Genomic DNA, 25,680 nt, shown 5'->3' on the forward strand with positions numbered 1-25,680 from the left:
TGGGTTCTTGAGGGGTAGTATTTTCAAGTATAGGACGAGTTTGCTTACTTTTAATTAAGTCAGCTAACCTATCAAATTGATCAGGATTAGCTTGTAAATATTCAACTTCAGACATTTGAATCTTGGTCTTTCTAGCATGGTCAATAATATTGAAAGCTTGAAATGAACCAGCTAGAGAGGGATTAACATTGTCCAATTGTGGTTTGGGGTTAGGCACACTGGGCTTGGAATCAATAGATGAAGCAAAAGGAGGATTTTTGTTACTTGACTTTTTGCTGCATCCTTTGGAATGTAGGGCAGCGGTGTTCCTCTTTTAGCAATAGTAACAGGTGTTTGTAAATCACTTGCAACTTTTGCAGCTTCTTCTTGTTGGGATAACCGAGTCTGGGATCTTGTCATCATGGCAAATGCTTGACTATGAGTCCTTTCAGCAGCATTAAAGTCATCATAGTGCATATAGCGTATAGTAGAGTCGCCAGTACATCTTCTTCTTCTTCTTGTTGAGGAAGAGCAACGTCATCAGACTGATAATCAAAATAAGAAGACTCATTTTGATCCGTCTCATAATAGCCAACTGCTGCCTTTGAAGGAGGCGGTTCAAGCGCAAGCCTCTCAGGAGGTGGTAGTAACTTGGGTTGATTCTTAGCAGCATAACTGGCAGCATCATTAGGCTACGTCCGTCTTGGGATATCCTTGTATGGTGTGGGGTAGGAATTCTGAGATACTTGCTTTTCTAAAGCAAGAAGTTCATTTGCTAATTTCTGCACCAGAGGATCGGTAGAACCAAAAAACGAACCCTCCATATGTGAACCTCCTTTGGACCGATTAGAATCCTTTTTGATTTTACCAGCTAGGATCAAATCGTCGTCATTTTTAGTAGCCATTGATTGAGCAACTTCTAAATCAGCAGGAGATGCTCGCCTTACGTTTGCAACAAGCTAGTCTGCATCTAACTCAGCAGTTTGATGTGTTTTGCTGGTAACACAAGGGGCCTTACGTTTGCAACAAGCTAGTCTGCATCTAACGATGCTGCGATTCTCAAACTGGGAAATAAAATCAAAAGGGAAGAGCTTAGGGATCCTAAGTGCAATGATAGGAATGACTAATGCTGCGGTTAGACAGATTTCCATAACCAATTCTTGTTTCGCCAGAGACACCCTCACAACTCGACAAGAACAGTGCAATCTCCAAGGGGATGAAGGATTTTTAGACCGGAGATACTCATCTAGGCACCCAATTCTGGTGCAACCTAAAACGAATGCCTACAGTTGAACTAAGCACATTTTTGGGTTTAGACTAACCATGCACGGTGACCTGCAATCAGCAGGTTCCCAATGGTATGAACCTGAAATGCATCAAATACCCCCTACAGTTCACCATTAAAACCACTGAACTCTATTTAACCAGGTAGAAAGAAACCATGCAAACAGAATAAAACCAAAAATAACAAACACCAGATTCAATGTTCATATATTGATTTTAGCTGCCATTACAACAATTTCTGTAGTTGCTCTTCTCCATTCCTAATCTGAAAACTGCATCTAACTCCTAAAATCTAACTATCTGCTAAAATCTATCTCTCTACCATCTGACTATCTAACTAGAATCTAACCTTCTAACCCTTTACAAGAGAAAGGCCTCTGCCTTTATAGATTTTACAATTTGAATCAAAGGCCAGGATTGACTGGATCCAAGGGCCCTGATCTGCCTTCTAGAAACTTGGCAGCTTTAACCTTGCCTAGTTAATCCTCAGTTATCCTCCCAACCACTTTTTCAACCACCAACAACTGTTTGGCATCAATTCAGGTCAATCTGGTAGTTGGGGCATAACTAACCTGTGTCCCTTCATTTTAAATACATTAGGTGGGGCCAAACGTCCATCAAAGGATAAAGACAGCTATGAATAGAGCTTAGAAGCTCAAACACAACTGGGTGGATGGTTTCACAACAATTTTTTATGGCTGTGCAGGACACGAACAGTGAAATACAAGACTTTTTAGACATTAGAATGTCTGAAATCAATAACAATAGAACTGGGATATGAATTTCCTGTCTATAGTGAGGAAGGACAGAGTACTCAAAGTGACAGCAGAGGAGCCGGACGATGGAATTCCAGCTTAAAGGAGGAACACCGAAGTCCTCTTTCCACAATATGGATCCTCAGGGAGGGCCTGACAGCAAGGAGAACTTAGACATTATCAAAATCTCAACTAAATTGAAAGGAAAGACAAACAAAGCACAGAAAATACCCAAAACATTATCAACAAATTGATTTAAATGTACACAAGCTAATTATTAGATTAAATACTAACAAATAACTATCAAAACAAAACTACTAACATATCTGACTGCAGAGTTAATGTCTATGGGTTTGAGGGAGTTTGATTGAAGTAAAAAAAGACAAAAAATGGAGTGTGTCCTCAAAATATCCCAAAGTTTGTGTTTCTCTTGCTTGATTGCTCCTGTGGCCTGTGTGTGGGTAGTACCTATAAAGGGTAGCAAACTATGTAAAATAGATAACTAAGCAGGGTAGAGGGAAAAGGAGGCCGCTTGGTAATGCTTTAATGGCAGACCGTAAGTTGTAGAGCTAGAGTATAATTTCTTGTTTTGTTGTGTGTGAGGACTTAGAAAATGAGATGAAAAATGGTCTTTTTTAGGTGTTGGAAGTCAGGAATTTGGGAGTTATATGACAGGTTTAGGTGGTGAAGGTGTTATGAATCTGATGGTGGAGTTGAATGGACACATTTTTATTGATTTTATTCGAATGAAGCAAAACCATCACCTTTAGTTGATGAATGATTTCAAAACCACAATGATCACAAGATCATCAAAAGCAAAATCGCCAAGGCTGTTGCAAGGTCATTGTGGCAGTTTTGAATTCATTGTGGTAATTTTGTGACTGTTCCCTGTTAATGCAGTGGTTTTGTGACTATTGCCTGTTAAAGCAGCAGCTTTGTCACAAATGACAAAACCATCAAAATTTACACTCAGAAAGCTCATAGATAGGTCAAAGAAGGTTCTAGGGGTTCAGGGAAATGCGAACGAAGGCTAGAGGTATGGCTTAAAGATATGATGACTTACGGGGTGGAGAGGAGACCAATAACATCCATACATATTAAAAAATGCTTTGGTAGAAAATTGTTACATCCTTCGACATAAATGTTGACTCAGTGCAACATTGTCCAAAATTAGATACTTATAGTCACCTCTGGCAGGTCCTTCATGTGTCTCTTGCTATAATTCTTGTATCTATTCTTGCATCGCACATCTTTGGAGAATGTGATAAGAACCCATCTATAATATAAGTCTATTGATCAATTGGGATATCTCCGACTTTAATAATGTCTTCCATTTTTCTGCTGGCTGTATGTTGAAGGAAAACAGTGACATAGACGAGAGATTCTTAGTTTGTCTTACCATGGGTTTATGAGTGAAATATGGAGGATATGAATGTTGAGGAAGTCATCCTAAACTCCTTGGTGGCTTGCCATACTAGGAATGGACAGCTGGTCGGCAATCACATAACTCTTGCCAATGCAAACTTGTTTTGAAATTGACTTATTGCAATATTATGTTGCCAAGTCACTCTTCCATGGAACAGTGGGTTATTCATCATATAGAAGAACACTTGACTTTCAACAGAAAATACAATCATGTGCCAACAAATAGTGCATAGCAGACCATTCCCATGGCTGCTCCTTCTGTTCTACTATAAGTTTCTGTGCTCTTAGGAGTCTACTCAACTCACGACTTCCTTGTGTTAACCCACATCAGTTGCAAAGTGCAAGTCATCCTCATGCACGTGCATTTGTCTTATTCATTTTTTATATTCGCTATTGCAATAAAGAAAAAATGTTATGTAACTCCCTACATATACTAATTCATTGCATTGGACTTTGACATGGTGCAAAAGCAATGCTTTAAACCTTATTAATTGCTATATTTGAGTTCAATCTTCCATATATTTGATTTTAATCCATTTTCCATTGTGCATATGAGTAAGTTCAATAGGCCATTCAAACAAATGGAAGATATAATTTTTGTATTATGCTATATCAGAGTTTTGTATATATTGTGCAAGGCAAACACTCTAATTTGCTCTAATTGACAACTGTATTGACAGGAACATATATGGTCAACTGGTCTCCAAATCTGCAGACTGCTGTTTCTGATTTGGTAAGGCGATAAATTGCATTATATGTACACTTAGTGTTGTGTGAAAACTGGATATATGTGGTGTCTTCAATTTCATTCATGATTTTTTTGCTTGAAATTTTATGTATTCTCTCTTTTATGCTTATAGAGTTGCTTAACTGGAACATATGACTCATCTGCTGCTTAAATTGTTTCTTGAAGTCCAAATCAATGACACACCTCAAGATTGAACAACACATTGTCATTTTCTGGTAGTATCTTTGAGTCAGGATAGTTGTGCTGAAATATAAAAGATGGATTTTGGTAAAATCAAACATCCATGTTCACTTTTGGAAGTATTTCTTGGCTTCGCAAAAACTGCATAAAAATTTGAAGAAATTAGTGTGGCACTATGTTCCATGGGATTTACAGGATGTCTGGAGACAGGAGGCCTTTTTTGGGAGATGACAATTAAAACTTCAGGGAAGATTTAAAAAATATAAGAAAGTTTAATTTTATTTTTGGGCGAGCTTCTACCTTATGGGGTAGATCCCTTTCCATTAAATTGTAAAAACAAACAAACTAGTACATCCAGCAAGATATTACATTTACCCCTTCACTCAACAAATTTATCCTTTCCATTTGAGAGGCGGAGAATAAATCTCCGTTTAAGCCTACAAAGTTGGCGAAGGGGGTGAGGGAGAATTCGTCCAAACCTTCCCTATACAAAGCAAGGCCTTCTGCCATTTTTGCTTTTTGCCAACTGCCTCCTCATGAAACACATCTGCGATGAACCCAGTATTGGGATTGGGAGAAACAGGGTCGAAGGCTGCAATAACCCCTTATACCTCTCTTAAAGAATCTTGTGATGTAATGTCCCCACTTCTCTAGTTGCTATCCAGATGCTTAAATTCACCTGTCACCCATCTACATAGGTGAAGTTCAGTGTTGGGAGATGATCTGCTGCATGTACAAAGTGTTTGACGATATGTCAATTCACAAAAAGGTAAGGGCTATATAAGACAGATTCTTACAGCTCTGGAGGCATTGAAGTTCAGTGCATAAAATCGAACTCATTTCAGATAACTACAACAGTGTTAGGAGTTAATTTGCAGGGTCAGAATATAATTGGAAATGCTTTGAGAAGCCATCAAAACTAAGGAACGGTTATCAGATAGTAAACACATAAAAGGAGTGCTGAAGCATCTTTGTGCACCAGCCAATTGTGATTTGACTTCATTTCGGGAGCATCTTTGAAGGCATTCAGTGTTGAAGTTTTAGTCATTGATGTCAAAGTTGAGCTGCTTTCTTCAGCAGCTTGCTTGTGTGCTGATTGATTTCATGTCATCTGCTTTGTCATCTTATTTGCCAAGTCAACAAGTTTGCCACCTCATTGAATTTTTGTTTGAAGATTCCAGGGGCCCCACCTTCTTTTTGGTTCAAGCTTCATCGAATATTTTTTGTTAAGCCATATCAGCTAAGTTTATGGCCACGATTCTTTTCTGTGCAACCTCATGGACATTTGTGTGGCCTTGTAACGGAAGTGAATTTTTTTTTATAAGCTGGGCTTGAGATTTATTTTCTTTTTTTATTGGAATATGCTGAGCGTTTATTTTGAAGGTTTTCGTGCTTCTCTAATAAGTGTCGACCAACAGCCTTTTGGAGAATGCGTTGAAGTGAATCTTTGATTTGGTTTTTAAATATTTCAGTTGCTGTCAATGGTCTTCCTTTGTAGAGTCGATTTTTTTTACCATGGAAGGCGTGGTTAATAGTTGTGAGTTCGTGGCCTTTATGAGCCGTTTTTGTCAGAAATTATAAACATGTCTTTCTCTGTTGACTCTGGTTTTTGTGGAAATTTTCTGGGCAGACTTTTTATGGAGATAGTAGCGTTTCTTTCTGGTGGTATGTATCGTTTCATAGCATTCAATGAATTCGTGCTTCACGAATTCTGGGAGGAGCTGTTTTTTTTAAAGTCATGCTTCTATGAAAAGGTCGTGGCTGTAGCATATTTAAAAAAAAAAGGGGACCTAGGAATCGTGCCGACATGTCTATATAGAAGATTTTGTGATTTGTGGATGCCGTAGTGGGTGGTAATGGTGTGCAGCTATCTCTTTATTACTATTCGATGCCTCCTATGACATTCCCATCTCTTCCTCATTTCTTCTGAACCATTTTAAACAGAAGTTGTGCTTGTGGCGGCAAGAAAAATTAATTCGAACTTAGTATTTTGTGAGTGGGATGGAAGTGAATCGAAGAGGATTGGAAATTAATTATGGCATATGGTTCTAAATTTGGCTGAGCCGTTTTTGTTTGCTACTAGTTTTGGAAGACTGTATCGTTGCTAATAGGCATTAATTCTATTCTGCAAATTATGAGTAAATAGGCGAAAATAATGGCAGGAAACGGGAACAAAAATTCTTGAGTGGTGCTTTGAATATTTTCAATCAAGCTGCTATTTACAGGTTTGAGTATTGGGTTTTGGTGTGTGTGTGAACCTATGTGGATATATTTTCTTTATCTGGGCGTGGTGATTTTGAGTGGGAAGAGTGTGGCGACAGATTTTAAAATGGTCATATATTTTCAGAAGTTGCTGCTATGTTGAACGTTATGATATTCGCAGTTTTGAAGATATAGTTTTGATATAAGTGACTACAGGGTTTTTCTCTCAAAAAATGAGTATTGTTTTCTTGAAGAGGGTTCGGTGATATTTAGTGCATGTTGAGGAAGAGTACATCTGTATGCTCATTATTGAGAAATTTGTGTGTTCTGATCTCCCCTTTTTGGGTTCACATATTGTAATTTGTAGGGAGTTGGTGCTCCCTCTTGAAGTTTATGTTCTTGTTGATCTCTGTTGGTGCTCTCCAGTTATTTGTGTTCTAACTGTAAACTGGGTTGGTGCCCATCTTCTCTAAATTAAAAATCTTTTTGCCGTGGTTTTTTACCTGAAAGGGTTTTCCACGAGATATAACTTGGGTCCTTGCTGTGTGTCTATATTCATCTCTCAATGTTCAGTGATCTTTGTATGTGCTGAAATTAAAAATACTAAACACTGATTCACCCTCCCCCCCACTCTGTTTTTTCTGTATACTTTTCTATAGGTATCATAGTGGGTACCTTCAATGTTAGGCTTAAAAGCTTTAAGGTTGATTATGTTGGAGTTCGAAAATGAATGCTTTATAAGGATTAGCAACGAATAGAGCTCCTCTATTCGATGGATCAAACTATGCCTTTTGGTGTGTTAGGATGCGAGCCTACTTGATGTCATTGGGTTTTGATGTCTGAAATTCTGTTTCAACTGGCTATACTCCTCAAAATCCTCCGTCTACTACTAATGAAAAGAGAGCCTTTGAAAGCAATGCAAAGGTCATGAATGGTATTTTGTGTGGGCTGTCAGAATCTGAGTTTGTGAATGTCATGCACTGTGTTAGTCCTCAAGCTATGTGGGACAAACTGAAAAATGCCTACAAAGGTGATGAAAAAGTGAAGAAGGCCAAGCTTCAGACTCAGAGAATGTAGTTTGAAAGTCTGAAAATGAAAGAAGATGAGAATGTTGCAGCATATTTTTTAAGGGTTGATGAAGTGGTCAACTCTCTTAAAGGCTTAGGAGAATCAGTTGATGATAAAGTTGTCATACAAATTTTTTTAAGATCTCTACCATTAAGGTTTGATGCAAAGATTTCTTCGGCTAAGGAGATGGCTGATCTTGATCAAATGATCATAGACAAGCTCCATGGTATACTGACTGCATATGAGATGAGGACAAATCTTGAACCTTCAAAAAAAGAGACTGCCTTCAAAGCTTCGAAGAAAGGCAAATAAGTGGAGCAAGCCTCAAGTGATAGTTCAGAGGATGATGCAGATTCAAAAGAAGCAATGTTCATTAGAAGATCTAAGAAAGACTTTAGCAAAAACAAGAAGAAGGCCTCTCTCAGGTGTTTTAACTAGTGGCAAATCTGGACATTTTGCAGCAAAGTGTCCATATGAAGACAATGATGACAACAACAATGAAAGAAAATCAAAGTTCAATAAGAAGAAGTATAGAGGAAAAGACAATAAGACTTGGAAATCTAAGAAGAGCTTATATTCAAAGAAGGAAAGTGATGAAGAATCTCTTAGTGACGAGATCTTGTTCATGGCCATGGAAGAAATTCATACAAAAAAACAGGATGTTGAAAGTGATCTTGGAGAAGAAGATGTAGAAGTTGATTTAGAGCAAGATTCGATAAGCGCTCTTCATGAGATCAAAATTCTTAAGAAGAAAAATATGGGTTTGAAGGTGCAACTCAAAGAAGAAAGTGAAGAAAAATATGCAAAATCGCAAACTCTTGAAGATGCAGAAAAACAAATTAAAGATCTGAAATTTCAGATTGATGAAGCTAAGAAAATTGAAGAGGAACTGAAAAATCAGATTAAAGTCAAGGTTGAAAGTTGTGAAAAATTTGAAGCTGAGATAGCTTCTCTCAAGAAGATAGAAAAATCAACCACGCCGTTGAATCATGAAGAGATAAATCAGAAAGGTTCACTTTTGTTGGAAAACTTGTTAGCCTCTTAAAACAGTCTTCAGACAAAGGTGGTGTTGATCACGAAGAAGGAGAAAGTTCGAAGGTAAGACAATAGACATCTAATGGTGAAAGCTCAACGTTTTCATCATCAAAAACCAAAAATAATGCTTTCAGACAACCTTTCAGTGCTAGGCAAGCACACTTAACTAGGTTTAATCACTCATTCTTTCATGGTTACTATTTTGCTTGTAACTATTATGGACCAAAGGCAGCAAGTTGTAGAATGTCGTTTAGAAATAATTTCAGTTTTGCAAATAAGAACTCTTTTGCTCTTTTGAGGGATTACAATTATGTTTGCTACAAGTGTAATAACCTTGGTCAAAGTGCAAGATTTTGTAAGAATGATAGGGCAGATTTTACGAAGAAGGATGTTAAGAACAATGCAAAGGAAACCAAAGTATGGAGGAAGAAGGAGAAGGAGGTTGAAACTAAGTCCCTGATTGTGCAAATAGCTCTTCTTGCACAAAATGAGAGAGACATTTGGTATGTGCTCTAGACACATGACTGGAGATGAAAGTAAGTTTTCAACTGTCAAGAAGTATACTGGTGGTAAAGTCAAATTTGGTGGAAACTCTTTTGCCAGACTATTCAACACGATCCGTACGGTGGTGCATCAACAAGGCCGCACGAAGTGGAGTGGAGGGGGGCTGCTGTACGGTGGAGAGGCCGAACGGTGAAGAGGCCGTACGGTGGTGTGAGGTTGGATGACCGTACGGTGAAGGGAAGTCGTACGGTGGTGTGGGGTGGAGGGCGTACAGTGGAGAGGAAGGAGTGTACGGTGTGAGTGCCGTACGGGGAAGTGAGGGAGGGGCCGTACGGTGTAAGGGCTGTATGGTGATGCCAAACAGACCGTACGGTGGAACACAAGAGGGCTGTACGGTGGTGGGGAAGGTGTGTGGTGTGGCCAAAAGGAGGCTGTACGGAGGTGACAAGAAGGTCTTTCGGTGGTGCAGAGGTACGGTGAGCTTGTGTGGTGACATCCCGGAGAACCAGATCAACAGAGACGCAGTGGTAGAAGTAAACAATGATAAAATTCTAGATTTGCTAGATCCGGAACGATTACAATGACAGAATAGGGTGAGCGGTGATACTCACCGAAACTGCAAATACCAAATAGGGAGGATCTTTCACCTCCGAAATGGCGGAAACAAAACTCCAACAGGAATTCGCACAATAGAGAAAAGATACCAAAAATTCGCATATCCCCAACAATGACTAACACGGCCAAATATATGGGCTCCGAGAAACTTCCCGAAGGGTTACAAACGGGCCGACATGACCAACCAAACTTGCCTAATCTAATTAAATAAAAGGGCCCGAAATATTTGTTATTAAATTTGGGCCTTACAACAAAGTAATTAGATTTATTATTTAATTACATCAGGGATATCACAGTCCTCCCGGGCCAAAAATTGCTTGCCCTCAAGCAATTGCAGACTTGGATGCTCCAGAATTTGTTCGCCTTTCCAGGTGGCATCCTCAATGGGTAGATTCTTCCAGCGTATAAGGAACTCTTTGATTGTGCGTGTTCTCAACCTCTTTTCTCTGACATCGACGATCTCCGCCGGTTCCAAAATTAGTTTCCCTTCTTCGGCGATGGGTGGCAGATCCCTGGACACTGTGACGCGCTGCCCGACGGCTTTCTTCAGACATGACACGTGAAAAACATTGTGAATCCGACTTCCCTTAGGAAGCTCCAATTCGTAGGCAACTTCGCCCACTCTTCGAACCACCTTGTAGGGTCCATAGAAACGTGGCTTTAGCTTCTCTTTACCACTTGTCTTCAAGGAGGATTGTTTGTGCGCTTGAAGTCGGAGGTAAACCAGATCACCAACTTCAAAATTTCGCTCAATCCGGTGTCGGTCAGCATACATCTTTTGTTGGTTCTGTGCTCTCTGCAGGTTTTCTTTGAGAGATCTCAGGATGTCTAAACTTTCCTGAAGCCAATCTTTGGCCATTGGTGCACGACTATCTCCCAATGCTAGGTCAACAAATGAAGAAGGTTCATAACCGTACAGTGCTTTGAAAGGTGGCATGCCTATCGACATGTGATAAGTGGTATTGTAACAGTGTTCACCCAAATGTAACCAGCGAACCCAAGCCCTCTATTGCATTGAGACGTAGTTCCTGAGATAACCCTCCAGCCATTTGTTCACAATCTTGGTCTGTCCGTCTGTCTGCGGATGGTAGCTCGTGCTGGGCGACAGCTCGGTTCCAGCCAACCGAAATAACTCCATCCAGAAGGTACTCAGGAAACGGCTATCCTTGTCACTGACTATGTTTCGCGGTAAACCATGTAGGTGGAACACCTCACGGAAGAACAACTCGGGTACTTGAACTGCTTGATATCTTGTGGAGATGGCAAAAAAATGTGCATACTTGGTCAATTGGTCAACTATGACAAAAATGCAATCCTTTCCTTGCACTCTGGGGAGTCCCGTAATGAAATCCATCGAGATGCTATCCCATTTCTGGTCGGGAATTGGCAGTGGTTGCAACGGTCCGGCCGACAGGTTATGCTCAGATTTGTTCTGCTGACAGGTGGAGCATTCCCGCACATACTGCAGAACGTCGTCCTTACGCCCCTTCCAGGAAAACCTTTCACGGATTTGTCTGTAGGTTTTCAAGTATCCCGAGTGTCCAGCCAAGGGGGAGTCGTGCAATTCCTTCAAAACCTTTTCCTTCATCTTGGATTCGGGTACCAGATAAATTCTGTCCTTGTAATAAATGATGTTGTCAACCACCTTGTATTGGTCATCCTGTACTCGACCATCCATCAGTTCGCAGGCAAAAGTGTTCTTAGAGTATTCAACCAATAGGTATTCCTTCCAGTCCGCCGAAATCTGAGATAAAGAACATATGGTGGGCCTTCTTGACAGGGCATCAACGACCACGTTATTCTTTCCCTTCACATATTCAATGTCGAAATCAAATGCCTGGACTTTGCTCACCCATTTCTGTTGTCGTTCATTCAGATCCCTCTGCTCCAAGAAGTATCGCAAGCTGTTGTGATCTATTCGCACAACAAACTTTGCTCTGACGAGCAACTGCCAAAACTTCGTCAGTGCATGTATGATGGCGAGCATCTCCTTGTCGTAGATGGAATATAACCGCTCAACTCCCGAGAGCTTCCGGCTCTCGAACGCAATGGGGTGACGGTCTTGTATCAACACTGCTCCAATGCCTTCACTCGAGGCATCACACTCCAGGATGAAAGGGCGAGTGAAGTCTGGTAGTGCCAGAACCGGACACGTGCTCATCACTTCTTTTAGTTTGTCGAAGGTTTGTTGTGCCTGCGCGTTCCAATGGAAGGATCCTTTCTTTGTCAGATCTGTCAGTGGTGCCCCGAGTTGTGAAAATCCTTTCACAAACCTTCTATAATAACTGCACAAACCAAAAAATCCGTGCAACTCCGAGAGAGTCTTTGGTGGAGGCCAATCCAAAATGGCCTGAATCTTTTCCTGGTGAACTTGTACCCCCTAGGCGCTGATGACGTGACCCAAGTATAGGACCTCAGTCATTCCAAATTCACATTTGGATCTTTTGGCATACAGTGATTGTGATTCCATAATCCCCAATACTTCATCTAAATGCCCCATATGTTCCTTCCAGGTCTTGCTGTAGATGAGTATGTCATCAAAGAATACCAATAGGAACTTACGCAGTTGCTTGTTGAAGATGTGGTTCATGCAAGACTGAAAAGTGGCTGGAGCATTGGTTAATCCAAATGGCATGACCAAGAACTCATAGTGTCCGTAATGGCAACGAAAGGTCGTCTTTTCCACATCTTGCTCCCTCATACGGATCTGATGGTAGTCGGAACGGAGATCAATCTTGGAGAAATAGATTGCGCCATGTAGTTCGTCCAGTAGCTCATCGATCCTGGGAATGGGGTACCTATTCTTGATAGTCTTTTTGTTTAGTGCACGATAATCGACACACATTCTGAGAGTCCCGTCCTTCTTCTTCACCAGTACCACCGAGGACGCAAAGGGGCTAGAACTTGGCTTGATCCATCCCTTATCGAGGAGTTCCTGGATCGTTTTCTCTATCTCATCTTTGAACTTCTTCGGGTGGCGATAGGGTGTGGTGATAACGGGTTTTGCTCGCTCCTCCAACTCGATGGTGTGCTCAAACCCTTTGTGTGGGGGTATACCAGGTGGAATATCAGCGAAGACCAAACTATGCCCATCCAGAACCGACTGAAGCTCCCCATCCTGATAGTGAATCGGTTGCCCTTTCATAGGTTTTGTTGAGATCAAGCAATGTGTTGCCCAGACTACGTCATCATGTCTGAAGATGGCTTCCATCCTTTTGGTAGAAATCTCCCTTGGGCCGCCATTCGACATTCCCTTGAGAACTACCTTCCTGCCATCAACGTCGAATGAGAACTCCATCCGTTTGAAGCTCTGTGTGTACTGGTCGAGGGTCTCCATCCATTGAATGCCCAATATGACATCTGTGTCATCTAGATCCACAACAAAGAAATCATCGGTCACCGTGTAATTTCCCATGGTGATACTCAGTTGCGGAATTAGGTGAGTGCATGATAGGAGATTGCCTCCTGCCACCTTGACATCGAACCCTTCATGTTCCTTTGTACACAAGCCCCTACAGTTGACGAGTGACGAGTTTATGAAGTTGAGCGAGGCTCCACTGTCGAGCATAACAAGAACTCGTTGCCCTTGTAGTGTACCACGTACTCTGAATACATTGCACCTCGGGGTACCCGCCAGTGTGGCAATGACACCCCCCCTCCGAACCAATGTGGAGATTCTCTCCACCAGGCTGGTTTCTTCGGCCGATTCTTCCCTTGGGGTTTTGCTTTCTTCCTGCTCCTCTTCTCCATTAGACATTACTTCAATATAGTGAATCTTTCCTTTGCCCAAACATCGGTGGCCTGGTTCCCATGGTTCTTTGTAGGTGAAACACAGTTTCTTCCTTTTGAGTTCCTGTCTTGTGGCTTGATCGAGCGATGACCCCTTCGGATAAGGTTTATTATCCTTCTCCTTCGGAACGAAAGGTGGTTTGGTAGGTGCAAAACTTCTAGAAAAAGAGGATGTTGCCATGTTGCGGGCCTTTTTTATTGCTTCTGTGAGCGTGCTGGGGTTGAACCCTTTCACCCAACCTTTTAGTGGTTCCATCAATCCGTCTATGAACAAGACCACCAATCTCCGCTCTGAGATGTCGGTCACCAACACAGATAGTCTCTGGAATTCTGTGATGTAACTGTCCACAGATCCCGACTACTTTAGTTGCGCCAACTCCTTGAAATTGAGTTCTGGGTCCTTCCCGTCAAATCGATCTATGAGCTTCTCTGTGAATTCAACATAGGAAGTTATCTGGTCATGGCCAAGAGTGACCGTTCCATGATGCCACCATTCATGCACGACCCCTTCCAAGAGTGACCATTCCAGGTGGAGTGCTGCAAACTTGATAGCTTCATCTTCAGGCATCGGGTTGAGTTGGAAGTAAGTATCTGCCTTTTGAACCCAGGCACGTGCAGAGGTCGCTCCGACCCCATCAAAGGATGACAGGTTGATCTTGCCAACCTTCCGTTTGATGTCATTGTTATAGTGTCCATAATGGCCCCGACTTCTACCGCCCGAGTATTTCATCCGAAGCTCTACATAATCCTTGAAGGATATGTCCCCTTCGAGATTTGCATCCCTCCAATCTTGACTCAACTGTGCTTGCATCTCCTGAAAGGTGGGTTTTGGCTCCCCCCGTGGTGCTTCGGATTTTTGAGGAAAAGTCGGCATCAGCGGCCGTGAATGTGAGCGTTGGACGTTTGACCTTCCCGTGACCGAATCATCGCCCTGTCCATTCTGTTCTCCATTCGTTTTTCCCAAGGCCAATTGTCGTAAGGTTTCCTCCATGATTTGTTGTCGTTGCTCTCCTCTGGTTAGGGTGTCGTTGAGTTGAGCTTGGCTTTTGGTTAGCTCCCTTAATAGTGCCATGACTTCTCTTGTAGGGTCCTGTGGTTCGCCCATTCGATCGGTTGAAAAGTACCTCCTTTTGGTGTACACTTGCATCCGCTACATGACATGCTGGCAAGATCACAAGCTCTGATACCATTGTAATGTTCCCAAACTATTCAACACGATCCGTACGGTGGTGCATTAGCAAGGCCGCACGAAGTGGAATGGAGGGGGGCTGCTGTATGGTGGAGAGGCCGTACGGTGAAGAGGCCGTACGGTGGTGTGAGGTTGGATGACCGTACGGTGAAGGGAAGTCGTACGGTGGAACACAAGAGGGTCGTACGGTGGTGGGGAAGGTGTGCGGTGTGGCCAAAAGGAGGCTGTACGGAGGTGACAAGAAGGTCTTTCGGTGGTGCAGAGGTACGGTGAGCTTGTGTGGTGACTTCCCGGAGAACCAAATCAACAGAGACGCAACGGTAGAAGTAAACAATGATAAAATTCTAGATTTGCCAGATCCAGAACGATTACAATGACAGAATAGGGTGAGCGGTGATCCTCACCGAAACTGCAAATACCAAATAGGGAGGATCTTTCACCTCTGAAATGGCGGAAATAGAACTCTAACAGGAATTCGCACAATAGAGATAAGATACCAAAAATTCGCATATCCCCAACAATGACTAACACGGCCAAATATATGGGCTCCGGGAAACTTCCCAAAGGGTTACAAATGGGCCGACATGACCAACCAAAACTTGCCTAATCTAATTAAATAAAAGGGCCCAAAATATTTGTTATTAAATTTGGGCCTTACAACAAAGTAATTAGATTTATTATTTAATTACATCAGGGATATCACACTCATGTTGAGTGATGGTAAGACTAAGGTTGAGAATGTGTTGTTTGTTGAAGGCTTGAAACGCAATCTACTTAGTGTCAAATAGTTGTGTGATCAAGGTCATAGTCTAGTCATCAGTTCTGATTGCTGTAAAATCAGTAAAGATGGTGCTCATATTGCTGAAGCTAATAGGGCCGTTAATAAGTTATACATTCTTGATGATGCTAAAAATGAAACCTGCTATTTGAGTGTACTTGATGAATCTTGGTTGTGGCATAGGAGACTTGGTTAGATAAGTTTTTATAGTCTTGTTCAAATCAGCAAGAAGGAAGTGGTGAGAGACTTGCCAAACCTCACTAAACCATCTGATATAGTGTGTAAAGATTGTCCGTTGGGCAAACAAACTCGTAGGAGTTTTAAAGATAAAGAGTACTCAAGCACAATGCCTTTGGAGCTGGTTCATACTGATTTGTGCTGACCAACAAGAACTGCTAGCATGCATGGTGAGAGATACTTTATGTTGTTAATTGATGATTTCTCACATATGACTTGGGTGGCCTTTTTGAAGGAAAAATCAGAAGCCTTGGAGAAGTTCAAAGCTTTCAAAGCTTTGGTTGAAAATGAGAAAGGACTTTCAAAGCTTAGGTTGAAAATGAGAAAGGACTGAAAATCAACTGTTTTCGATCAGATAATGGAGGTGAATTCACTTCCAATGAGTTCGTGATTTTTTGTGAAAATCATGGCATTAAGAGACAATTTTCTGCTCCTAGGACACCTCAACAAAATGGGGTGGTTGAGAGAAAGAATAGATGAGTCCAAGAGACGGCTAGGAGCATGATGAATGAATCTAAGGTAAGTGATTTTTTTGGAAAGAAGCTGTTCACATAGCTGTCTATATTCAGAGTAGGAGTTTTGTAAGAGCAAAGCATAACAAGTCACCTTATGAATTGTGGAATGGTAGGGCAACAACTGTTAAATATTTTAAAATATTTGGTAGCCCATGTTATATTAGAAGGGATGAAGATAACTTAGGCAAATTTGATCCTAGAGCAGATGAAGGTATTTTTCTAGGATATTCTTCTAAAAGTAAGGCCATAAATGTTTCAATAAGATATTGCATAAGATAGTTGAAAGTACCAATGTGAAAATTCATAAGATAGTTTGACAAAAGTCTAATAAATAAATTAGAAGAAAGAAGACAAAATCTGGTTCAAATGCAGTAGGAGATCTTTCCTTGCATATGGTTTTTTGTAATCCTGCTCTTTATTAACACCATTCTCTTTATCGACACCATTCTTAGATGAGTCATGCCTTAAGGTGTGTCTTACTATCCCGAAGTCCAATAAATAAAATGAAGACAATGGTAGATCAGAAAAGTGATCTTTTCTTGAAAGAATTGAATGATACATTCAATGGTGATCAGTTAATGGATTTACAGAAACAAAAGGAAGTAGGGAATTGGCTCTATGTAATTGGATTACAATTGAAGTCCATGAAATTTCCTGATGATGTTCTCTCTAAGCTGGAGGAATTAGACACATTTGTCCAAAGTAGACTAGGTAGATTGAAGACTTTTGAATTGGGCTTTGCAACCCTTAATGCTCGTTTTGGTTCAGCACAAGTTCATGGAACATCCTTATGTAGAGGTGAGACTTGCAGTTGGTTCTTGTCACAGTGAGATCATAAGGATAACAACTCTTGTAGCACCCTATAATAATGGCATGTTGAAGAAGGTTCTACAGCTGATTGTGGAGTACCTACATGGGTTACATGATGTCAAAGCCCCTACTTTTGATAAGAGGGCTAAGATTTTTAGAAATTATGGCAAGAACCAGACCACTTATCATGATGTTGGATCTCAGGTGTGAAACGATGATTTTTCAAATGTTTCAATGCTTCTTGACTTAAATTAGGAAGCATCATCCAGACAATTTGAGGGCTTGTATGCAAACTATTGTCTTTAATCTTAGATGAGGAATGATGATATCTGTAAACAACTGCAATCAGACTTGTTGGCCATTCGGAGAAAGGAGCATAAAATCACACCTATAGCTTATGAGCTCTCAAAGGGGTTGATTAAGCTAAAGATTGAAAAGTTCAAGAAACATATGACAGAAAAATGAACTAAACTCAATGGGCTTACGGATTGTAGGGTCTCCTAAAAAGAGTAGGAACCAAATGAGGAAAGAGCAGATTTGTTTCAGATGTCAGAAAGATTGGACACTTGATCATATTTGTGGAATTAATAAGGAAGAAGATGCATTGTTGCCAAGTGGTAATGAGGGCAGAATTACAGATGAGAATGATTCCATGACTCATGAGGAGCGAGCTAAAATTACAGCTTTGAATACATCTCTTACTGCGCATGATGAAAGCAAAAAGTATAATGGCCCTCAATCCACTAATGTGGATGATATGAAGGAAGAATTAATCGCTGCAGGTGAAGGGTATTCCAGACTCTATTGGTGATTTGTAGATCTGTATTGATAGAACATGTGAAGAGAAAAACTTCTTTGATGAATTCATAAATGACCATAAAGTTATCCCATTAGCGCCACATGAAGATTGCATGATATCATCTAGAAAGTCAACTAACAGTGATGGAGATAATGATCTTTCAGTTGATAACAAATCAAAAGATGAAATGCGTGACAATTCATGTACCTTTGATGAATTTGAACAAAAGCCTTTAGCAATGCAAGATTTGAAAGACAGATTATTGGTCACAAAGGAGAGAATTATGCAAATTTTAACAAGGGTAGATGAATTTCATAAATACATTGAGGATCTTACTTGGGAAACTCAGATTGAGGAGAGACATAAGGGAGTTGTAATTGGAGTTACTAGTACTCAATTGCACACAATCAAAGGAGCATTTGAAAAGATGAAATCACATTTCTTGCAGCTATTAATGAATAGGGATCTTGCTATTAAATTTGCTGAAGACAAGGATAAAGAAGTTGATGAACTATGTTACCAGCTAAGTATAGCTCATTTCTCTCTATATAAATTAGGAAATCAAATGTCTATTATAACTACAACCAAGGAACAAGAAGTTGATACAAGGGAGTTGGAAATCAAACAAATAGCAGAAGGAATTGATAGACTTCTTAAGGAGGAAATGGGACATAATGTTTCCAGCATTTTACATATTGAGGAGATTCAAAATATGGATGAAAGGATTGAAGAGCTCCACCAGGAAACATCTTGCAGCCTTGTGACATCGTTTGAGAATGACTCATTAGAGACACCACCACTTTTGATCACTTGGGAAGGACATGTGACAAGTCAAGATTTGGTGATTTGTGATGAGTCCAAAGAAAGTATGTGTTGATGTGTTTTTTGTACACGATCAAACACAGAATAAAATACCTAAAGGTACCTTATCCTCTCTTGAATAAAGCTCCTGAATGCTGAAGATATCGCAGAAGGATCAATCGGAGAAGTTTCAAGGTTCTGTTATGTAGGTTCTCTACTTGTGGATAAGCACTAGTGGTCGTTGTGTTTACTGTTTTACAAGGGGGCTTACGTACTTTCAAGGGAAGCTTGTTCGTGTGATTACTTTTCTAATGAGGAAACAAGATTCTCTTAGAACTTACTGATGTTTCAAAAAGATCAAAAGATAAAGGTTTTAAGGAGGCTATGCTTAAACTAATCCTAAGAATGACTCAGTGATGATTGGTCTTGATAGAACTCTACCAATTTCAGTATTGCCAAAAGATTACAACTCCACTAGAATTGGTGCGATCTTCTAAGGGGATTCAATGATTTTCAAATCACTAAGGGGATAGATACTATCAGTAAGATACATATCAATGCCTCCAACAATGATTGAACTCTTAAACAATCTCAATGTTTCCAGTTGACCACATAGGGCGTTCTTACAATCAGTAAGGAGCTAGTGGTTTGGAATATGAGTCTTATCAAAGATCAAGCACAACATTCGTCCTTCAAACTTAAAACTTAAATGCTATCTCTACTAAGAGTGATTCAAGAAGATAAACAACCATGAAAATAGGCACAAGGATTGCAATAAAACACCATAACTTCAATATTTCATTGATCTCATAGCCAAATAAAACAACAATTGTTCAACTTTCTCTTTTCACTACTTATTTTTTCTGCTGCTGACAATATTAAACTTATAAATTCTAAATCTCTCTCTCTCTAAATCTTTCTAACTCTTTGAAATGAAATGAGTGAGGGCTTATATAGCACTCTCAAATACAATGAATGGCCTGGATCAAAAGAAGATCAACGATTGAGATTCTGACACCTAAACCCTAATTAGGGTTTGTTACAAAAAAGTCTCCATTTAGATAAACATCATCAATCCATAGCCAATAGGAATTGACACAAATAACGAGGAGACATAGCCCAATATGAATTAAGTTGCCACATCATTTATAACAACTTTTCATCTAGAACTTTGTTCCCTTTCCTATGCTCTTTTCTAGCATATTCAATGAATCTGGACGTAATCTTCTCAATCTCAGCAATGGGAATCTTAGGAAGATTCTTCATTTGTTCTTCCAAGTGAAGGAATTGATCAAAAGCTGTGAGAAGGGTTGCCTCCAATCCAGGCTCAAGCTCTTTTGTTTTCTCAATCAGGAACATAGTAGCATTCATCTGATCTCGCTGCCTTTCTCTGACAATGTTCTCTTCCTTGCAGAAAATGTTCTTAATCCTGCCTTCCAACTCTTGGACATCCACATCTGTCTCGATCTCTATCCTTCTATCAAGGATTGTACACAATACATCAAACACCTTTTCTTGAATAGGGTGGATGGTGTCCTCAACTCGGCTGAATTTGGTATTGATATCTTCGAAAAGAACTTCCTTCATCTGGAGCAAAGTTGACCACTGCAGAAGGTTATGGGCTTCTCCATCCATTATCTTCTCTTGTGCTAGAATCTGTCTTGATGTCCTTATCACTTGCAAGACCGGGATGACAACATCCCTAGTGTGAGCGAATGCATCTACAGTTATTAATAAATTATGAATGATCTCAAGAACATGGATAGCCCGATGGACTGTCTTCATCATCCTTGTTGCAAATTCAATGGCCTCCTTGTAAGATTCATCAATCCAAGAACTCATGAGTTGGACCAAGCTCTTTACCCTTTCTGCCTCATTTATTGATTCAAGAGGAAGTGCATGCAAAGGAGATATTGCTGGATCCTGTCGTCTCAAAGGTTGATTAAGATGGCTAAAATAATTCCTCCAAGCACTGACCTCTCTTTCTAGCTTTTTATTCTTTTCCATTTCTTCTTTGAGTTTGTCATTAAGTGCTCTCACTGAATCAGTTGCTTCTTCCATAGCCTGATCGGAGGTAAGTGGACCAAGATCAACTGTTTCTAGATCATATTCTTCTGCTAGAATTTCATCCTCATACTTGTCTACCCTGGTGTAGCTATTTGTACCTTTCTGGATCCTGCTTCATCTCTAATTACCTTTGACATCTTTGTGGCCCTCCTCTTTTCAATCTCTTCATGAGAACTTCCTATGAGACTTTCCAAGGCAAACACTTGTTCTTCCTCTTCGACCACAACTACCCTTGTCAGTCTTTCTTTTAGCCAATCTGGAATGGAAGACTTCCTTTCCCTCACTTGTATTTCTTTAGGCAGAGGTCTATCTTCCCTGAAAGGAGATGTTGCTTCATCATCATTCTTTTCTTCTTGTTGTTCATTAGCACCAACCTGGAGAGATTGACTCGATCAATGCTGAGGTGTCTGTCCTTTACCTTGTTTATCATTCTGCACCATGGATTCCATAGACTCATCAATTTCATACACTATCTGTCTCTGATCTTCTCCTTGACTTGCTTCCTTCTCATGCCTAGAAGATGTACTCGGTGGATGATCAGGATTCACCTTTTGCTTCTTCTTGGAAGGCTCTCTCTTCTCAGGTCCTTCTTTTCTCTTTGATCCCTTGGAATGAGAAGTATTCTCACTCACACTCGCTTCCCCTTCTTCTGTTCTTGTTTCCATGGTGAATGTCATAGATACATTCTGCTCTTTCAACTTTTGATGCTGTACGTCCACCCATCTGCGAGTCCAAGTTAAAACGAGATCCATCAATGCTCTTAAGTCTGCAACTTCGGGCTCGTTCCAATCTTTCTTCACTTCTTTATCTTCCTTTTCATAGGAAGATTGGAGATATCTACCACTGTCCTAGGCTTGATACTCTGTAAATTTTACATTTCCTGATGAGATCCAAGGGTAATCTGGAATGCATCTTTCTTTTCACTTCTATATCATCCTGAATATTCATCCAGAAATCCTCTACTTGAAACTCATGCTTGTACTTCTTCCCGACTGTCTCTTCCATGTGACCATGAGGGTCAAAATTCTCCCTTGAGGCAAAGGATGTGAATGAATATTAAGGCTTAGAAAATATTAAGGTTGATTTTTTTTTATTTTAAGGCTTAGAAAAAATTAATTAATCAATTTATAAGTGCCTTAGCCCATGCAAATTTGTCTTAGTCCCCCAAATGAGATTTAATTAGCAAATTTAGCGAAAAGATATAGGTAAGCCTAGTGGATGCTAAAGTTTGATCAGGGCTTGATGAAGGCACATTCTCCATAGGCACTAGAATGTTCAAAGTATGAGGAAGGCTTAAATTATTCCAAGGAGGCTTGTTTGAACTTCCAACCTAGGTTTATTTACTCCATCTACCATCACCTTCACAACCTTGATCTGGTCATCATGTCTTTGTCTAGCCCAAATAAGGTGAAGAGTAGGCATCTCCAAGGATTTCGCCCTGGACCCTTTAGAAGGGTCAGGAGCAATTTTCTTTGATTAGGCCTCAATTACCCCATTTTTTCACTCCAAAATCCTCCGGAAGGTGAGCATATGCTTGTTTTAGTCCAACAAAGCCTAGGAGTTCAACCTTTTAGCTTCCACCAAGGGCAAATTAGGTGATAATGAGAATTTTGCTCTGGACCCCTTGGAAGCGTCAGGAGCGAAATTCACCCTTTTGGTCAAGATTCACCTTTGTTTTACTCACAATCTCTTCTAAAGCAATCTTTAAGGCAAAGCCACCTTGATCACTGACTTGGCTTAACATTTTCTTGGAGGAAAACATGAGATTTTGTGAATTTCGCTCTGGACCCTTTGGAAGGGTCAGGAGCGAAATTCACCTTTTAGGCTTAATTTTTAATCTCCTTAACTTCAACTCATCTTGACTCCCTCATTTTGAATCCACCTCTCAACCTGGCAACATTTGTTTGATCTTCACAAGGCCTAAAAAGGAAAATTCGCTCAAAAAACCTAGCCAGGGATAGGACCTATCTAGAATTTCGCTTTGGACCCTTTGGAAGGGTTAGGAGCGAAATTCCAGTTTTAGCTCAAAATTTGCATCTTTGGTGATCAAGAGTCTTTCCAAGGCAATCCAAATGGCTTCTCTCACCCTTGTCTAGGCCTGACTTCACTCAAATTTTGGAGAAAAAGGTGGTTTTTAGGGTTTTCGCTTTGGACCGTTTGGAAGGGTCAGGAGCGAAAATCTTTTTATGAGCTTATTCCTCCATCATTTCAACTTGAATCCACCTCAGAAGGCAAGAAAACACTTCTCCTCACTCATCCAAGCTATAAAAACCCAAGTTTGATTTGATTTTGCAAGGAAAAATAGGTGATTGAAGAATTTTCGCTCTGGACCCTTTGGAAGGGTCAGGAGCGAAATTCACTATCTGGCTCAATTCCTTCAAATTTGATATTCATTGGCAATTTGAAGTCATTCCTAAGGACTTCTCTTTCTTGAACTCACCTTAGTCTGCACTAGACTTGGCACAAAATTGGGAAAAAAGGTGGTTTTGGTGAAATTTCGCCCTGGACCCTTTGGAAGGGTCAGGAGCGAATTTCACTTTTTTTGACTTGATCCTTCATTTTTTCAATCTCATTCTTCCTTACAAGATACATTTCACCATTTCTCATCCAAGGAACAAGGTTTTAAGCCTAAGCAAGGTCAAAAGAATAGGTTTGCAAGGAATTTCGCTTTGGACCCTTTGGAAGGGTCAGGAGCGAAATTTCCTTTCTTGGCTAAAACCCTCACTCTTCAACGCTTTCAAACATTCCCAAAGGCAATAACATGTCCATTCTCCCTTTCAACATGCCTTGGACATCAAAATTTGGTCAAACAAGGGAGGAAATGAGTCCTAGGTAGATTTTCGCTCTGGACCCTTTGGAAGGGCCAGGAACGAAAATCATGATTTGGGTTTGATTGCTCACTTTTCCAACTTCAATTTTCTCTTGGAGGCAAACATAGATCGTTTTCCACCTAAGGAACAATGTTTCAAGCCCAAACAAGGTCACAAATGAGGTTTATAATGAATTTCGCTCTGGACCCTTTGGAAGGGTCAGGAGCGAAATTCTCTTTTAGGCTAAAATCTTGATCTTCCAAAGCATCTAACTCCCTCTCAAGGCAAGAACATACTAATTCATCCCCCATCATGCCACCACCTAGCCAAAACAAGGAATAAAACAAGAGCTATAAGGATTTTCGCTCTGGACCCTTTGGAAGGGTCAGGAGCAAAAATCATGATTTGATCTTGATTCTTGATTTTCCCAACTTTAATAATCTTTGGGAGGCAAACATAGGTCGTCTTTCTTGCATCTCCATCTTGGTCTTGACTTTGGCAAAGGGGAAAAGGAGTGTTTTCAAGAATTTCGCTCTGGACCCTTTGGAAGGGTCAGGAGTGAAATTCACTTTCTTGGCCAAAATCCTTCATCTCTTCCACCTCAAGTCAATCCCTAAGGCTAGAACATTTAAAACACCTCCAAACATGCCTTAGAAACTAAAAAAAAATGGCCTAGACAAGAAAAAAAATGATGTCTTCAAGGATTTTCGCTCTGGACCCTTTGGAAGGGTCAGGAGTGAAAATCACCTTCTAGGCTAGATTTTCACTTCCTTTCATCTCATTCTCCTCCAAACTTGATCAATTCAACTTCCTTTTATCGCAATCCAGACAATCCATCTTCCAACTAGGTCTAGGCAAGGTCAAACTAGGTTTTTAAGGCCAAGAGAAGTCTAAATGGAGGATTTCGCTCTAGACCCTTTGGAAGGGTCAGGAGCAAAATTCTCTTTTCCAGGCTAGCCTTCATCATCCCAAGGCCTAAAACCTCCTCTCTAAGGCAAAGTTGCATCAAACCTTGTCAATTATGCCTCAAAAGTCTACAATTTTGGTCAAATCCTTGAGCAATGTGGAGAAAAGGTAGATTTCGCTCTGGACCCTTTGGAAGGGTCAGGAGCTAATTTCCTCTTCTAGGCTAACTTCCATTATCCTAATACTTCAAACCTTGGATATCCTTTCAAAACTCCTTCAATCATCATGAAGTGCATTTGCTCATCCACTTTTGAAATCGCCACTTCCATCTCTCCTTGACCACTGACTCCGCTTAATCAACTCGAACCTGGAGGAAAACAAGACTCTGACAAGAAAACCATCATTCGAGACCTACCCTGACCTGAGACCTACCATCTCTTTCACTCAAACTATGCATCTTCATTCCCCTGAAAGAAAAAGCTCCACTAAGGCAAACCTAGGGTTCCAGGCAGACAACTAACGACCTCCCAAACTAGGCTAGACTCAGCTTGAAAGAAACCCTAAGATGAGCTCTCGGAGAGAAACCCTAATCTACCCAGCCCAGGCAACCACTCACTCACTGCAAACCTAGCAAGTAGATAGAAAACTTAACTAAGGAAAAGCCAAAAAACCCAAGAAAAAGAGGGGGTCCCCATCCGAATGGGGCGATGTGTGAAATGGTCACAACAATATGGAGGAGCCTAAATTTCTGATTTGGGGCAGCAGAAGTTTAACTTTCCATTCACATGAGTTAATAGCCTTGACACATGTGAAATATAATGAAGTGGGGTCTACTAGTGTTGTTACCCAATGTGCAAGGATTGTCCATAAAATTTTCAGTAAAGAGGTGCTTGAAAGGGGTGAAGATATGTTTCAAAAGTATGGTAACATTTCTGATTTTAGTAACAACAGTTATTGTTCTTTCAAACATCTTGAGGTCACAACTCTTTCACATCAAGATGATGATAAGCAAGTTTTTACTGGTTCCGAAGTTTCATTTGATGGTGATCAGTAGAAGTTGATTTTGTTGATGACATTTGTAGTGAACCAAACACTCGAGAGTTGACAATGTTGGGCAGTGTTTGCATACACACCTCATTCTTGAGATTGTTACCTATTACTCTTGTTAGGACAGTGATATCTTT

General features: G+C 40.5%; 1 protein-coding gene across 4 annotated transcripts in view; it reads left to right on the forward strand.

The window, feature by feature from the left end:
• Window positions 1-25,680, forward strand: part of LOC131061526 (valine--tRNA ligase, chloroplastic/mitochondrial 2) — a 304,617-nt gene that overhangs the window by 44,678 nt on the left and 234,259 nt on the right. For all 4 annotated transcript variants that reach the window (XR_009110548.2, XM_057995258.2, XM_057995259.2 and 1 more), the window contains exon 7: window positions 4,124-4,176. Coding sequence is in view for 3 of the 4 variants with exons in the window: in XM_057995258.2 (XP_057851241.1) it covers window positions 4,124-4,176 (53 nt within the window). In the remaining variant the exon portion in view is untranslated. The remainder of the gene's footprint in view (window positions 1-4,123; window positions 4,177-25,680) is intronic.

This window comes from Cryptomeria japonica, chromosome 8, assembly GCF_030272615.1.
Source record: "Cryptomeria japonica chromosome 8, Sugi_1.0, whole genome shotgun sequence".
NCBI classification, from domain to species: Eukaryota; Viridiplantae; Streptophyta; class Pinopsida; order Cupressales; family Cupressaceae; genus Cryptomeria; species Cryptomeria japonica.